The sequence below is a fragment of the Hydra viridissima genome, unplaced genomic scaffold (assembly GCF_058129835.1).
Source record: "Hydra viridissima isolate aposymbiotic clone 2 unplaced genomic scaffold, HvirCarnegie_v1 scaffold_11, whole genome shotgun sequence".
Classification (NCBI taxonomy): domain Eukaryota; kingdom Metazoa; phylum Cnidaria; class Hydrozoa; order Anthoathecata; family Hydridae; genus Hydra; species Hydra viridissima.
In genome coordinates this window covers 15,220,001-15,235,000 of record NW_028324310.1, presented here as the reverse complement: position 1 = coordinate 15,235,000, position 15,000 = coordinate 15,220,001, and the positions used below count along the sequence as shown (strand labels likewise).

Sequence of the window (15,000 nt, the reverse complement as noted above, 5' to 3'; positions counted from 1 at the left end):
TAAGCTTTCAAGCTGTAGGAAAAAAGACCGCTGCATCTTGATACTGCAACAGAGAAACAGCACTTTGGAAGTAGTTCAATTTAGATATTTAACCTATTTATTGTAATTATTTTGAAGGACTTCTTCTCACTATTGAAGAAAGAATTTTTATTAATTATCCTCAAAGAAGCTTGAAACTTTACTTCACAGTAGAAATATATACAATTCAATCATGGGTGTTCTAAAGAATTGGCAATTCTATATTTATGAATGGATTATTTGTGTTGAATGTATGCTAATTATTTTTCTGCTGGATTTGAAAGGAGTTCATAATTTATTGAAACATAATTTAATGTATTCAGGGAAGAGATGCAGAATTTCTTTGGGAGTAGTAAAGCTAATTTAAGCTGACTCTCAAAATATTATGGAGGAATCAAACGTACGCAAACACTTGAATGTAGAAGAAACACCCAATTTATTTGGAAAATCACCCAAGTGACTTGAACATGAGAACTTAATGAGAGAAATCTCAGAAGTTATATATTCAAGGTCATTAAGGAAAAGGATTTTTATTCAGTTATACCACCACAATTAATGATTTGCACATGATTTTTTTATTTTCAAAAATCTTACTTGCTAGTTTACATTCACTATCATAACTTTATGACCAATAAAATATTGAACTAAACTCCTGACCTAAATTCTGAGGATTTATGGAAACAACTTGATACTAAAGAATGTTTACATGTACATATGTATAACTGTTAATAGGAATAAATTCAACTTTTTAAAAAAAATGCAATACTTTTTTTTCTTAAAAATCTGATGTGAAAGCCAAAAAACAGATAGCTAAAATCCATTAGAATACTTTATGTCATAAAATCAAAAAGCAGAATATGTTTTTAAATAATAATTACTAACAACAATAACAGTAAAACTCTTACAACTTACAACCTACTTATACAACTTGATAGCATATTATTTTTCAAATATTATTTGCTACTGCTTGACCTTAAATATCATGCACTATTTCCTGTTTAAGTTTAATTGTTTTTTAACAGATACACTATCCTCCAATACTAAGGGAACTCTAAAACAAAATGCTTTTCCAGGTTACAAAAACATTTAAAACAATTATAAAACAGTTTTAACTTAAAAACCTTTAATAGAAATACTATTTACTAGTAAATGTGGAATATATTCTTCTTTTGCTTTTATTTTTATGACTCACTTTTTAATGCCTTTTTGTTTGAATAAAAAAACAGTATAAAGATAGTAACATTCCAAAGCAAAGGGAACTTTTATCGCTATACCGTTAAATTGAAGAAAAGCATCGCATTTTATTCATAAATTGTTTATTTCAAATCTGGGTTTTAATTGAGGAAGACGTAATAGTTTTATAATTAGTCTTAAATATTACAAAAACACTTCAAAAGTTGTTTTGATGCTTACAGTAAGATTATGGCCGAAATACGATAGAATGGCACGTAATAAATTTAATAGTGTTTTCAAACGAAAAATCATAAATGATTATAATGCTGGAACAACATTAGGGCAAAGTGAATTATGTAAAAAGTAGAAAATGTGAAAAGCGGTTATAATTCGATTAGTTGATAAATATAAAACCAAAGGAGCTGTTGAAGCTGAGCATTTAGGTGGACGACTGAAGAAAAACATTCCTCATACTGATCGTAAAACTATTAGACGTGAAAAAAATTTGTGCTAGTGTCAGAGATACAATTAACACATTGGAACTTTTTCAGGGAATACTGTGCGGCGACATTTGGATGATGCAGGGTTGTATAGTTATTGTGTAGCTATCAAACCATTCATATCGGCGAAGAATCGAAAAATAAGTTTGGAGTTCGCAAAGGCGCACAGAAGTTAGACGGTCGAACAGTGGAGACGAATATTATGTTCGTACGAGTCGAAGTTTAACCTAAAAGGTCTAGATGGTAAATGAAATGTGAGAAGAACATTTCAAAAACAAATAAAATAAGTGTACACGATTAGAATTGTGAGACATAGAGGTGGTAAAAGCTTAATGTTTTGGGGTTGCTTTTAAGGATTGTCTGGATTGGGACCACTTTATTACCTAGAAGGTATAATGGACAAACACATATACAGTTCAATTCTGGAAAATCAAATGTTACCTTTTGTAGATAAAAAATATGCGTCTATGTTGGACGTTTCAACAGGAAAATGATCCCAAACAAAAATCATTAAATTTTGGTTTGATACAAAAAAAATCATTGTAATGCAAAGGTCAGCGCAATCTGCTGATCTAAATCCAATTGAGGGTTTATGGTAATAACTTGATGATAAAGTAAGTTTTGGTCGGCTTAGAAATGCTGAAGAATTGTATCAGGAACTTGAAACTGCCTGGTCACAAAGAAAACAAGTTCAAACTGACAAATTCTTTGCCTTATAGATGTATTTAGGTTATTAAGTATGCCATCAATTTATGATCTGATATGCTTTAGTGGGTAATGGTCAACATTAATGTCGTTATTCTGGAAAGAAAAAAAAAACAGTAACACAGCAAATGTCATTTTAACATAGGCCTTAATATCCGGAAAAAAATGTTGAAAGAAAATGTTATATTGATGACAATTATGTTATCAAACAAAGTTATTAGCTAACATAAAAGTTAATTAAATAATTATTTCTTTCAATAATTATTTTACTTATTTTAAACTGAGTATTCTTACCTTTATTTTATTTTATAACGTAGGTACGTCATCTATTTTACTTTATCAGACATTTCAAAACTTTAGTTCTTTTAAATTGGGTTTTTAATTTTTTTTTACGGAAATTATTTTACTTTGAAAAATAGCCGGTAGACCGAAAATTCCACAATTGTTGATAAGGTTTTACCTTCAAGAAAAATTCTTTTGAGAATAGCACAGGATTATCATCATTTTTAGAGTTCAGTGATGATTCCTTTGTTTTGAAATATGATAGCCAGACACCTATTGGGAAAAACAATGTAATTTGTTCAATCTGTAACATGCAATCCTCATTGAACAAATATTGTTAAAAATAGCATGGATGGAGGTGGCGTAGTAATGTAAACAATTTTAGTTAAGCTGTGCGCCATCGTTGATTTTTTAAAATAAGTCATCAGCCTCTAAACACTTTTATTTTGCTATTGAACATAAGGTGCTTTGATTTTACTCAGGTGCATATCACTTGAGAGCCTCGCCTCTCAAAAAAAAAAAATTATCTAAACCAATAATATTTTTTTGTATTGAAATCAAAATAGTCGGTAACGTACTATAACGTTTTTATAAATTTTAATATGCGTTCCCTTAGTTTTGGTGAACAGTCTATATTAATACGATGATATGATAAAGCTGAAGTTTTCTGTCTTGCAAGTGTTTGTTACACGTCAAAATGACACAAAAGATGCTGCTTTTTCTGACAAAGAAGAACGCTCTTCACTTCTTCACTCTTAAGTCTTTTTTATCGTTTGAAAGGATTGAGAAAATTATTAAAATAAACTTTTTGATGAAAACGATGAAAAAGAAATAGAAGAATTCATGAATATCGAATCAATTGTCGATTCTCGGGATCTTGAACAAAAATGCCTTGAAATCAATTTGATTTATATTTTGAGGGCGTTTTGTTAAACATTTTTACCTGTTTGTTGTTTATGTGTAGCTGTAGTAATGTTACGGGAGGTTTAAGGGAGGTATGGTTCTTGGGTTATGTGGAAAGGTAATGGGGAGTTTGGTATTGAGGTTGAGGGTCTGGGGACTACTTGGTTAGGAAAAGCCAATCTTCGGGAACTATTTGGTTAGGAATGGGAAATTTCTAATTGTTAAAGGGTTCTTTTTCGTTTATTCAGGAAGCCTATCTTTTAATTCTTCTTTTTCGCTTATAGAAGAAGAGGTCTATTTCCTCCTACTTTTTTGTTTACTCAATGAGAAGGCTTTCGTAGCTCTATTTTTGAGCTTTTATCGTTCTCCGTTACTATTCGTTTTGTTCCTATATCTCCTTATCATTTATTAACTTGACAGGGTGAATGAGTCTCTGTGTTTACTTTTTTTTTCCTGTTTTTAACTTTTCTCTCTCCTCAGAACATCATCAAAAACTATAAAAAGGCTAAAAACTTTTATATAAAAAGGGTGTTTGTATGGAAAAGTATATGTCTTGGTGATCAGCGGTCAGCTTTTACGACAAGGATTTATGAAACGTACCTGTGTTTGTCACAAAAAACGTATAAAAAGTGCTCAAATGCTTTTAAGCTGAATTATTATGTAAATTCATCTGCCAAATAGCAAAACATGCACAAAAAAACAAATTAGGAAAATTTTTTGGTGTTGTCGTATTGTTTTTTTTGTTGACTATTAATGATTTTATAAATAAACGTGTTTACTCAAATCAAAAGGTTCAATCAGTAAATTTTCATCTTAAACTTAATCAATATCGAATTTTCTAGAATTTATAGATTTTTCAATTTTGCAAATTTTTTGGTTCTATGAATTAACTACCATATAAGGAATTATTTTTTGAATCTCAGATTCAGCTCTATGCATTTGGGAAATTCAAACTTTCCTCTTATATAATTATAGCTCATATTTTGGGAAAACTACATACAAGTTGTTATAAATGCATTGTAACAAAACTTTTATTGTAAAGTTTTACTTAAATTACCTTTAATTTATTACAATCAATACAAATTCAAATTGGAACTGTAATGCGTAAAGGAGAGTTTATGACTTTGTATTCATGGTTTGATTAAATTAAACTAACAAATTTAAAATAAAAATTGAAAAAGGTAAACTACTTTTATTACAAAAAGTTTATTTTAATAATTTTCTCAACCCTTTCAAACGATAAAAAAGACTTAAGAGTGAAGAAGTGAAGAGCGTTCTTCTTTGTCAGAAAAAGCAGCATCTTTTGTGTCATTTTGACGTGTAACAAACACTTGCAAGACAGAAAACTTCAGCTTTATCATATCATCGTATTAATATAGACTGTTCACCAAAACTAAGGGAACGCATATTAAAATTTATAAAAACGTTATAGTACGTTACCGACTATTTTGATTTCAATACAAAAAAATATTATTGGTTTAGATAATTTTTTTTTTTTGAGAGGCGAGGCTCTCAAGTGATATGCACCTGAGTAAAATCAAAGCACCTTATGTTCAATAGCAAAATAAAAGTGTTTAGAGGCTGATGACTTATTTTAAAAAATCAACGATGGCGCACAGCTTAACTAAAATTGTTTACATTACTACGCCACCTCCATCCATGCTATTTTTAACAATATTTGTTCAATGAGGATTGCATGTTACAGATTGAACAAATTACATTGTTTTTCCCAATAGGTGTCTGGCTATCATATTTCAAAACAAAGGAATCATCACTGAACTCTAAAAATGATGATAATCCTGTGCTATTCTCAAAAGAATTTTTCTTGAAGGTAAAACCTTATCAACAATTGTGGAATTTTCGGTCTACCGGCTATTTTTCAAAGTAAAATAATTTCCGTAAAAAAAAATTAAAAACCCAATTTAAAAGAACTAAAGTTTTGAAATGTCTGATAAAGTAAAATAGATGACGTACCTACGTTATAAAATAAAATAAAGGTAAGAATACTCAGTTTAAAATAAGTAAAATAATTATTGAAAGAAATAATTATTTAATTAACTTTTATGTTAGCTAATAACTTTGTTTGATAACATAATTGTCATCAATATAACATTTTCTTTCAACATTTTTTTCCGGATATTAAGGCCTATGTTAAAATGACATTTGCTGTGTTACTGTTTTTTTTTAAAAAGATAATTTAAGAGAATTCTGAGAGGAGTTTTACAAACATCGTTGAATTTTTATCATTAAATAATAAAATTTAATGAACGATTTTCCGTCATTGCACATTTCACCGAGATTATTTCACAAAGATATTTTTTTTTTTTAATTTCAACCTCAATCATGATATTCCAGTATTACATAATATTGGCATGCTAATCAACCTAAAGGGGGATTAGCATGCCAATATTATGTAATACTGGAATATCATGATTTTAGTTTTATATATTGAACTACACTCCCTGGGAGCATAAGACCCTGGGTCTTCTTTTGCATTGTTTTCTTTTACCCTGTACTTTATATAACAAGTCTTTTTCTGGGGACCTTCATGAATATATTGTTTCTTCAGTAAAAATATTTTCATTTTTTCAATAAGGGTGCTATGTCCCAAATTACGATATTGACCTTGAATTTAAATCAGTTTTACTAATTGTTCTTTACACCAATATTTCAAGAATTTCCATGACATCTAAACTCATATAAACTCATGTAAACTCATACAAACTCATAGCAATTCAGTTTACTGGGATTTCGATCCAGAAATTGATAAACAATCCGTTACTCGAGAGGTCTTATATTTCCTTTTACTCAAATAATCATAAATCATAACTGATAGAACTCAAATTTTCACAAATTACAACTGAAAGAACTCAATGTTTGACCAAGCCTCTTAAGATGCTGACTATCCTTTGCGCAGACAAAGAAAAGTTTGTCATTTAAATCTAAAAGGTTGTTGTCCGATTTCTGTGTGTTCTAGCTCAACTTGATTTTTGCTTTTACGTTTTGCTGGGGTAATAGTGGGTTTTTTAACAACTGTTTTAACACGTAATCTTTTTTCTTGCAAGCGCCTTCTAATGGTATTAACACTTATATGCCTATTTTAACCTTATTTAGCATCTACATAAAGTTCTGGTGTAGTCACAAATGTTTTAAATTTCAATAGGACATATTCATGTATATTTGTCGAGTAAAATCGTCGATCACAGTCAGTGGATAAAAAATGCGCTATTGTTTTCATTTGAGCAAGACCGAAAAATGTTAGTGAGTATTGATGTGGAAGATGGCCATGAAATACTGCTGGAGAATACGTATATACTGCCAAAAGAGTCCTAAAATATTTGTTACCAATTGCCTTTTTTTATTTCATGAGCAAACCTTTAATTAAGTATCAAATGATACTACGCCACATTTTTCTAAACAGACTATGAACAATTTTAAAAATGAACCAGTACGAGAATTATAATATAGTTTGTAAAAAAGCTTGAATATAGTGGAAAATGTCTTTTTATAGCTGCATTAGATAACGTAAGATTAGCTAGTTGCAAAAAACAAGGGGTTTTATGTCGATTAAAAAGTACTGATTACAAAGAAATCATTTTCTAACCAAGAAACTTGAAGTTTCTTCTTATACCACAACTTGACATTCATAGTGACAATAAAATCGGTTTAATCTTAGAATTTTAAACTCGTTTCATTTTTGGCCATTTATATGAAATTTAAAGCGAGTTTAAATTTAATCAACGTATGTTAAAAACTGTTTAAATAAAGCAGTAAAGGGAAGTTGTTTCACCGTTGTTTTTTAAGGGAACGGATTAAAAAGAAAAATTAAAAAAAAATTTTAAGCTGAAATAAAAATTTTCTTACAAATAACGAAAAAAAAAAGTTATACTGGACTTAAGACTATAGAACTATTCATTCGCTTAGTTTGTTTTATTTTTCTTTACTATTTATTTTAACTACTATTTATCTTAATGTAAGACTTTTTTAAACTTTGGAACAGAAAAAAGCTCTCCTAAAATTTAGTTTAAAATCAATAGTAAAGTAAATTTAAAACTTATCACTTGATTAAAATACTCGCAAGTTCAACTTTTCAACCACAGGATAACGGCAATAGGCACGATTATGCAGCCTTGTATTAAGTATTTACATATCTTAACAAAATAATTTCATTATTAAGGTGGTTAATTGCTAAGTAGGGTTTCTGAAACGAAAAAACCGAATCCGAAAATCCGCGGTTTTCTTCTCATGTATTTGAATTCGATATCCGTTAACTAATTTTTTAAAATTTAAAATTCCTCAAGCATTCAAAATTAAAATTTTTAAACCAATATTCATTAAACGTAAACGATATTGTAGTTTCACATTAAAAACGATAGTCTTTAATTATGCGTAAACGCCGACATCTCTTTGTGAAATTAAACATAATTTATATACAAACTATATTCCCTTGATGTTTACAATTGTCTCTATATATATACAAATATTTACACGTAATGGCTTTACTGGTGCATTAATAAACCACATAAAAACGATTGATCAGATTATGCTAAGTCAAGTCATGAAGATGATGGTAATGGTGTGCCAGTGATGAAAAAATATAAAACAATACTTGATTTCATGACATGTTTTAGCCAATAAGAAATTGTGACTAAACTAGCTGTTATCGATGGAATTTCAATAAGAGCAATTACGAGATCTAATTTAGTAAGAAAGTCAATAGCCAAATCTGCCAAACATCTACCAAAAAATCAATCCGATGTCACGGGACTTATTCGTAAAAGTTATGAAGAAAAAAAGTACAATATAAATTGAAAAGCTGAAGAGTAATAGATTTTAGAGTAAAAGATAAAATAGAGTTAAAGATTCAGAATTACACTAGAAGAGTGGAGAAGTATTCGGATGGCTATGCTAATATCAATATACATGATAAATAAAAAGAACCTTTATAATCTTGGATTAGTGAGAATTTTTGGATCTTGCTCTGTATCTGACTTTGTTGATATAGTTAAAACTCATTTAGAAAATTTTCACATTTTTTTGGAGAAAGATATTGTTGCGTAAACTTGTGATGGTGCTCCTATGATGATTAAGTATGATAGAGATAGCTTAGCAATTTACCAGTTATGTTTTAACCATGGCTTACATTTAAAAGAAAAAACAACTATTTCAACATAAACAAATTGATTTATGCAGTAATGATAATAATAATGCAATATTGAATGAAGATGATATTGAAAGTGATAGAAGAGATTGTTTTAAAGATGAAGCTAACGATGTTGGTCCGTCAAAAGTTGAGTTTAAAAATATATCAAAATTAAAAAAAACATTGAAAACATACGTAAAATTGTCAGTTTTTAAAAAATCAATATTTTGCAAGATAAGATTAAACTTGGGCAAGGAGAAGGACATTCTTTAGAGCTTAAACTAGACGTAAAAACTAGATGGAACTCATTGATATGGTTTAGTGTTTTATAAAAGTTCGAGAATATACTACTGAATATCTCTTCTTGAGTTAAATAAAATAGATACGCTGGCAGAAGTAAATTTCAACCTTTTATGTGATTTAGTTAATGCTCTCAAATCAATAAAATTAGCTATAGAATGTCTTAGTAGACAAGATGAAATAAGTAAAACTTTAATGGAAAACTTGCAAAGAGGAATTGCTGAACGCACAAATAAGAATTAAATCAATCTACTGAAATCATCGAATATTCCATCAAAACATGAATTATATTTGGCAAACGAAAAAATGAAAAGAATTTTTTCCAATAATATTTACGAAACAGAAATTAACAGTGAAATTGTTTCTGTTGAAGAAAAAGAAATGATTATGGAAGTCGAACTGGAAAAAGTTATACAAAACTCAGCATCAAGAGAATCACAAATCAGGGATAACCAATTCCATATTAAGAATATAAAACAAGAATTTACATGATTTCGCAATACTGGAAAACGAACCGAAAATTGGGAAAAACTATTTTATACTATTTGTTCAATCAAGCACTTACTCACTGATTTTGAGCGAGTGCTTTTGGATAATTTAAAAAAAAAAGCATTTTGTTTCTCCCTCATAAAAACTGAAAAGGGTTATATACAAACCTTTTGCTTTTTCAAGAGCATCGAGCAAATTTAAGTTATTTGCGATGTCTTTCATAATTAATTCGAGTCCGAATTTGCGCAATTGAAAACTTGTCAATAAGAGTTGTGTTGGCTAACACAGTTGTGATTCTTGATCTTGATAAAGAGCCACCATATATCAGAGGGGAACCAGTTAATCGTAAGACTTTTATATCATTATCATCCCACAAATAGGTTTTTTGCTGCACACCTTTTATACCCTAAAGATAAAAACTAAGTGTTTTAAAATAGCATTCGGATCTTGCCAACCTAAAATGACCTTCATTTCTATTTCTTTGAAAATTTCTCAAACATTCTTTTCATTTTTATATTTTGAATGAACTTTCACATCAATTTTTTATTATTGCATCTAAATTTTAATTTCTAAAGTTTTCAAGTCTAATTTCTTAATCTCTTTATAATTTTTATATTTTCACTAAACATGCTTTCATATTTTCTAATTACTTCTAATTATCAATGTCTATAACTTTTAAACTTGATTTTTTAAATACTTTCTTTTACAGATTTTAAAACAAACTAACATACTTTTGTATCTGCACTACTTTCTTTCAACACATTACTAGAATTATATCTTTGAATACTCCTAAACTTGTCATATATTTGTTTAGGTGAAGCATTGACTGAAGAAAGTTCCGTGATGTTAGATTTAATATTAGGTAAAGTTACTGATCCATTTTTAGATTCAAATTGCTTCAGAACACTTATTTCATCTTTAGACCATTTTTTTTTTGGGGTAGATAAAGTGTCAGCTGGAAAGAAATGTTCTCTTAGAACATGACCACCAACTATCACTGACTTTTCCTTTTGTCTGATGTAATAATGGTCCTCTGCAGTTTTACTGCTATGCATCATAGTATCTGCAACTTCCTGTGTGAAGTTACTATTACTTTCCCTTACGAGGGTTGAGGCTGTTCTTCGAACATCGTTAAAACATAATCTTCGTTGAATATTTTTACCAATTATTCCTGCTTTGCACCACAAATGATGAAGTCTTGCACTGATATCTCCTGAGGCCATGCGTTTTCCACTCCAAGACAGGAACAAGTTATCGTCTTGCACAACCAACTTACTTCTAGCTGAATTGACAAATATTTTTAGCCAATCAAATTGATAGTTTAACAAGGTAACTTTGGCTGGACCATAAACCTCCACAGTTTTATGGTCCCAAACACTTATTTCCCATAGGTCTTCTGTAAGTTTTTTTGCCTTTAGATATTCATTCATTTTCATATTGGCAACAACCCCTGATCTGTGAGCATTTCCGAATGCTATGACTATATACAAATGATCTCTCATGCAGCAATATGATGTTTGGGTAATAGGTAATGTTGAGTTTGAATTTAGCTCTTTAAACAAAGCAATTGCTTTTTTAGCATGTTCATGACTATGATACAATTCAACTTGGTCAGGTGTTATCAACATTTCAAAGTTTGTTTCTTTTGTTTTCTGCTTATGCAGTTTTTCAACTGGAAGATAACTTTTTCTCCACGCTTCGACCTTCAATTGCACTCTATTTATTTCTTCACTTTCTACATTTTCAATTTTTATATTTTCTGCAAAAAGGTATTTACAAAAGTCCATAAAAGAATACAGGTATTTTCTTATAGAAATTGCTTTAGTTCTTCGATTGATACAGTAGCTCATTAAATAATTGTCACGTAAATACTTTTTTGGATCTTTAAAAATGTTTGCAATGGTGTAAACTGCCCCAACAGCAACAAAAATGCGGCGAACATCTTGCACGACTTTAATGTTTGATCTTGCTTTTCGTCCACGGTCAGGCCCAGTCAAATAGTTATAAAAGTTTATTAGATGCTTTTCAACAGCTGGTGAACATGTTACTTTTTCAGTTTCTGAAGCTTCTAAAACAAAATCTGAGTCAGAGTCAGAGTCAGAGCTAGAGACATTACTTAAGCCGCTAAGATCACTAGAATAATTCTCTGTTTCTTGTATATGATCTAAATGACTAATTTCACTAGTTGGTTGGAAACTAATTGGATGTTCGTAAGTGTTCTTAATGTTAATTTCTTTGTAAGGTTCAGAAACAATTACTGATTGTGAAGTTAAACTTTCAACACTGCTTACTTTAACCTGTTTTTCTAGATTTACAACTTTTTTATCTTGTGATTTTAAAACCTGTGCAGTCCTCTTTTTTAGTACTAAACCGAAACTTTTTTGGGGAGATTTTTCAACATAAGTTGGCACTAGAGATTTGTCAAAATGACTTGCTTTTTTCAGTAAAGCATAATATTCACTGCCTTGCTTCATTGAATGTTTTTTTCCTCGTAAATGTTCACCAAGATTTTTTGTTACACTGTGACAATCTGGAAACGGACAGATCTTATGGTAATGAGAATTTTGCCACTTTTTAGGCTCATTTTTTTTTTCATTAACTACTTTCTGTCTTAACCCAAACTGTCCCAAAGCAGCCACAGAGCTTTCCTTTGTCCAGTAATGATTTTTTCTGAGATGCATTGGCAGATTAATAACACTTTCAAAGCATGTAGGACAGCGTTTTTTTTCGCGAAAACTTTGTTAAAAAATAAATTATTAATAAGTAATTATGCAAATACAGTGCCATGGCTGTTCTTTAAATGAATTTGGATATTGTTTAATACAAATTTTACAGAATACCATGGCACTATTTATCAGAAAATGAATATAAAAATTTCTATGCTACTATAAAAATCTAAATGCTACTAATAGCAAAACTAAAAATACAAAGAAATTCACCTCAACTTTTTTGAAAATGATTGTGTTTCTAATAAGCTAACATTTCTGAAAAAAGTAAATATCTTAATTATAAAGAAAGTTTTTGACTTAATTAATGATTTAAACCAGAAACATTTTCATTTAAAGGGTTTCCTTTTAATTGTGATTTAGTAAAAATTTTAAGTATTTAACTGTCTCACTATGTTAATACAACTCACTAAAAACATCAAGGTAAACTCTGACAGTGATGATGATAAATAGTGCTGAGTACAGTATTTATTTCAACAAATAGTGAACATTGAAAACTAAATTTATTAACATTAATTAAGCTTGTTAAACATCTCAATAAGAATGATGAAACTTACTCTGAAGATACTATTTGAGGCACATCTTTAAATACCAATGGAACATTCACTGTATCACACCTAAAACAATCAGTTTTAAGAAACAAATCACACTTGTTTGTTTAGTATCATCCTTGAGATAAATAGTTTAAATAAATTAAATGCAAAATGCTTGAACATTTTCATATTTTTTTATATGTGGAAAGGTTAACATTCAATGCAATACTAGAGATAAAAGGGCATTATCAAACAATAGAGTAATTAGATTGGTCAGCTTGTTATCACACTTAAAACAATTAGTTTGAAAAAATTCAAAACAATGAAAAAGTTTCTAAAATTGTATGTGTAGGAAAAATTAAACTCACTGAGACACTTGGTATACAAAACCATCATAGAACAATGGAGCAATCATATTTGAAGGTTTAGTATCATACCTAAGACAATCAGTTGGAAAATAATAAAAACAGAGGTCATGAAAACATTTTTAAATTCATATATGTAGAAACGTTTAAACTCACTGAGCAACTTGGCAAGTATAAGCCTCACTAAACAATGGAGCAATCATATTTGTAGGTTTAGTATCACACCTAAGACAATCAGTTGGAATATAATAAAAACAGAGGTCATGAAAACATTTTTAAATTCATATATGTAGAAACGTTTAAACTCACTGAGCAACTTGGCAAGTATAAGCCTCACTAAACAATGGAGCAATCATATTTGTAGGTTTAGTATCACACCTAAGACAATCAGTTGGAATATAATAAAAACAGAGGTCATGAAAACATTTTTAAATTCATATATGTAGAACGTTTAAACTCACTGAGCAACTTGGCAAGTATAAGCCTCACTAAACAATGGAGCAATCATATTTGTAGGTTTAGTATCACACCTAAGACAATCAGTTGGAATATAATAAAAACAGAGGTCATGAAAACATTTTTAAATTCATATATGTAGAAAAGTTTAAACTCACTGAGAAACTTGATCTGTTGTAGCACCATTAAACAATGGAGCAACCATATTTGAAGGATTAGTACCACACCTAAGACAATCAGTTGGAATATAATGAAAACAGAGGTCATGAAAACATTTTAAAATTCATATATGAAGAAAAGTTTAAACTCACTGAGCAACTTGGCAAGTATAAGCCTCACTAAACAATGGAGCAATCATATTTGTAGGTTTAGTATCACACCTAAGACAATCAGTTGGAATATAATAAAAACAGAGGTCATGAAAACATTTTTAAATTCATATATGTAGAAAAGTTTAAACTCACTGAGCAACTTGGCAAGTATAAGCCTCATTAAACAATGGAGCAATCATATTTGTAGGTTTAGTACAACACCTAAGACAATCAGTTGGAATATAATGAAAACAGAGGTCATGAAAACATTTTTTAATTCATATATGTAGAAAAGTTTAAACTCACTGAGAAACTTGGGCTGTTGTAGCACCATTGAAGAATGAAGCATTCATATTTGAAGGATTAGTACCACACCTAAGACAATCATTTGGGAAAAATAATAATGGAGGTCATGAAAACATTTTTAAATTCATATATGTAGAAAAGTTTAAACTCACTGAGAAACTTGGCAAGTATAAGCCTCATTAAACAATGGAGCAATCATATTTGAAGGTTTAGTATCATACCTAAGACAATTAGTTGGAATATAATAAAAAAAGAGTTCATGAAAACATTTTTAAATTCATATATGTAGAAAAGTTTAAACTCACTGAGAAACTTGGGATGTTGTAGCATCATTTAACAGCGAAGCATTCATGTTATCTAATTTAGAATCCCACCTAAAATAATCAACATTTTCAATATCATATCTGGGAGCAATATATCATATATATAAAAAGAAATGACACACTTAAAAGCAGCAATATTAAGGAAACATCGAAGTTGGCGAAGTATACTTAAAATATATACAGAATATAAGAAATGGTTGGTAGGTAAAGTCTGCAAAGAAAGAAAAATTCTACCTTGTAAAATCAATAGGATCCCATTCATTTTCATATAAACATGGTGATCTTTTAAATGGAACTATCTCATTTAGTTGTGATTCATCAGTATTGCTAAAAGTAAGTAAGTAAAAAAAAATTAAAGCATAATAATTGCAGTAAATATCCTGGTTTTTTAAAATTTTACTTTAAAATACATTTAAATCATTAGTCACACACTTCAAACAACTGTTGTTTATCTTAATTGAAAAAAC

The 15,000-nt window shown here is 29.4% G+C and overlaps 3 protein-coding genes across 20 annotated transcripts in view; all 3 read right to left on the bottom strand.

The window, feature by feature from the left end:
* Positions 1 to 15,000, bottom strand: part of LOC145191277 (uncharacterized) — a 23,060-nt gene that overhangs the window by 2,811 nt on the left and 5,249 nt on the right. The window lies entirely within an intron of this gene.
* LOC145191522 (uncharacterized) overlaps positions 7,960 to 15,000 on the bottom strand; it is a 12,172-nt gene continuing 5,131 nt past the window's right edge. The window contains exons 9-21 of one of the 18 annotated variants that reach the window (XM_090066390.1): positions 14,768 to 14,860; positions 14,516 to 14,584; positions 14,363 to 14,431; positions 14,211 to 14,279; positions 14,058 to 14,126; positions 13,905 to 13,973; positions 13,752 to 13,820; positions 13,599 to 13,667; positions 13,447 to 13,515; positions 13,294 to 13,362; positions 13,141 to 13,209; positions 12,797 to 12,856; positions 7,960 to 9,919 (exon numbers count right to left, since the gene is read on the bottom strand). In XM_090066390.1, the coding sequence (XP_089922516.1) occupies positions 9,913 to 9,919; positions 12,797 to 12,856; positions 13,141 to 13,209; positions 13,294 to 13,362; positions 13,447 to 13,515; positions 13,599 to 13,667; positions 13,752 to 13,820; positions 13,905 to 13,973; positions 14,058 to 14,126; positions 14,211 to 14,279; positions 14,363 to 14,431; positions 14,516 to 14,584; positions 14,768 to 14,860 (850 nt within the window). In that variant the 3' untranslated portion in view covers positions 7,960 to 9,912. The remainder of the gene's footprint in view (positions 9,920 to 12,796; positions 12,857 to 13,140; positions 13,210 to 13,293; positions 13,363 to 13,446; positions 13,516 to 13,598; positions 13,668 to 13,751; positions 13,821 to 13,904; positions 13,974 to 14,057; positions 14,127 to 14,210; positions 14,280 to 14,362; positions 14,432 to 14,515; positions 14,585 to 14,767; positions 14,861 to 15,000) is intronic. The other 17 variants (XM_090066391.1, XM_090066392.1, XM_090066393.1 and 14 more) reach the window with 17 other exon arrangements.
* On the bottom strand, positions 10,211 to 12,491 carry LOC145199297 (uncharacterized). The gene is made up of 2 exons (XM_090066389.1): positions 12,453 to 12,491; positions 10,211 to 12,249 (listed from the first exon to the last, which is right to left on the bottom strand). The coding sequence occupies exon 2, from the start codon at positions 12,192 to 12,194 to the stop codon at positions 10,236 to 10,238; it is 1,959 nt and encodes a 652-aa protein (XP_089922515.1). The 5' UTR covers positions 12,195 to 12,249; positions 12,453 to 12,491; the 3' UTR covers positions 10,211 to 10,235.

What these genes read in the sequence shown, in the direction of transcription:
- LOC145199297 (XM_090066389.1), bottom strand. Translation starts at nt 12,194, where the DNA reads ATGCATCTCAGAAAAAATCATTACTGGACAAAGGAAAGCTCTGTGGCT.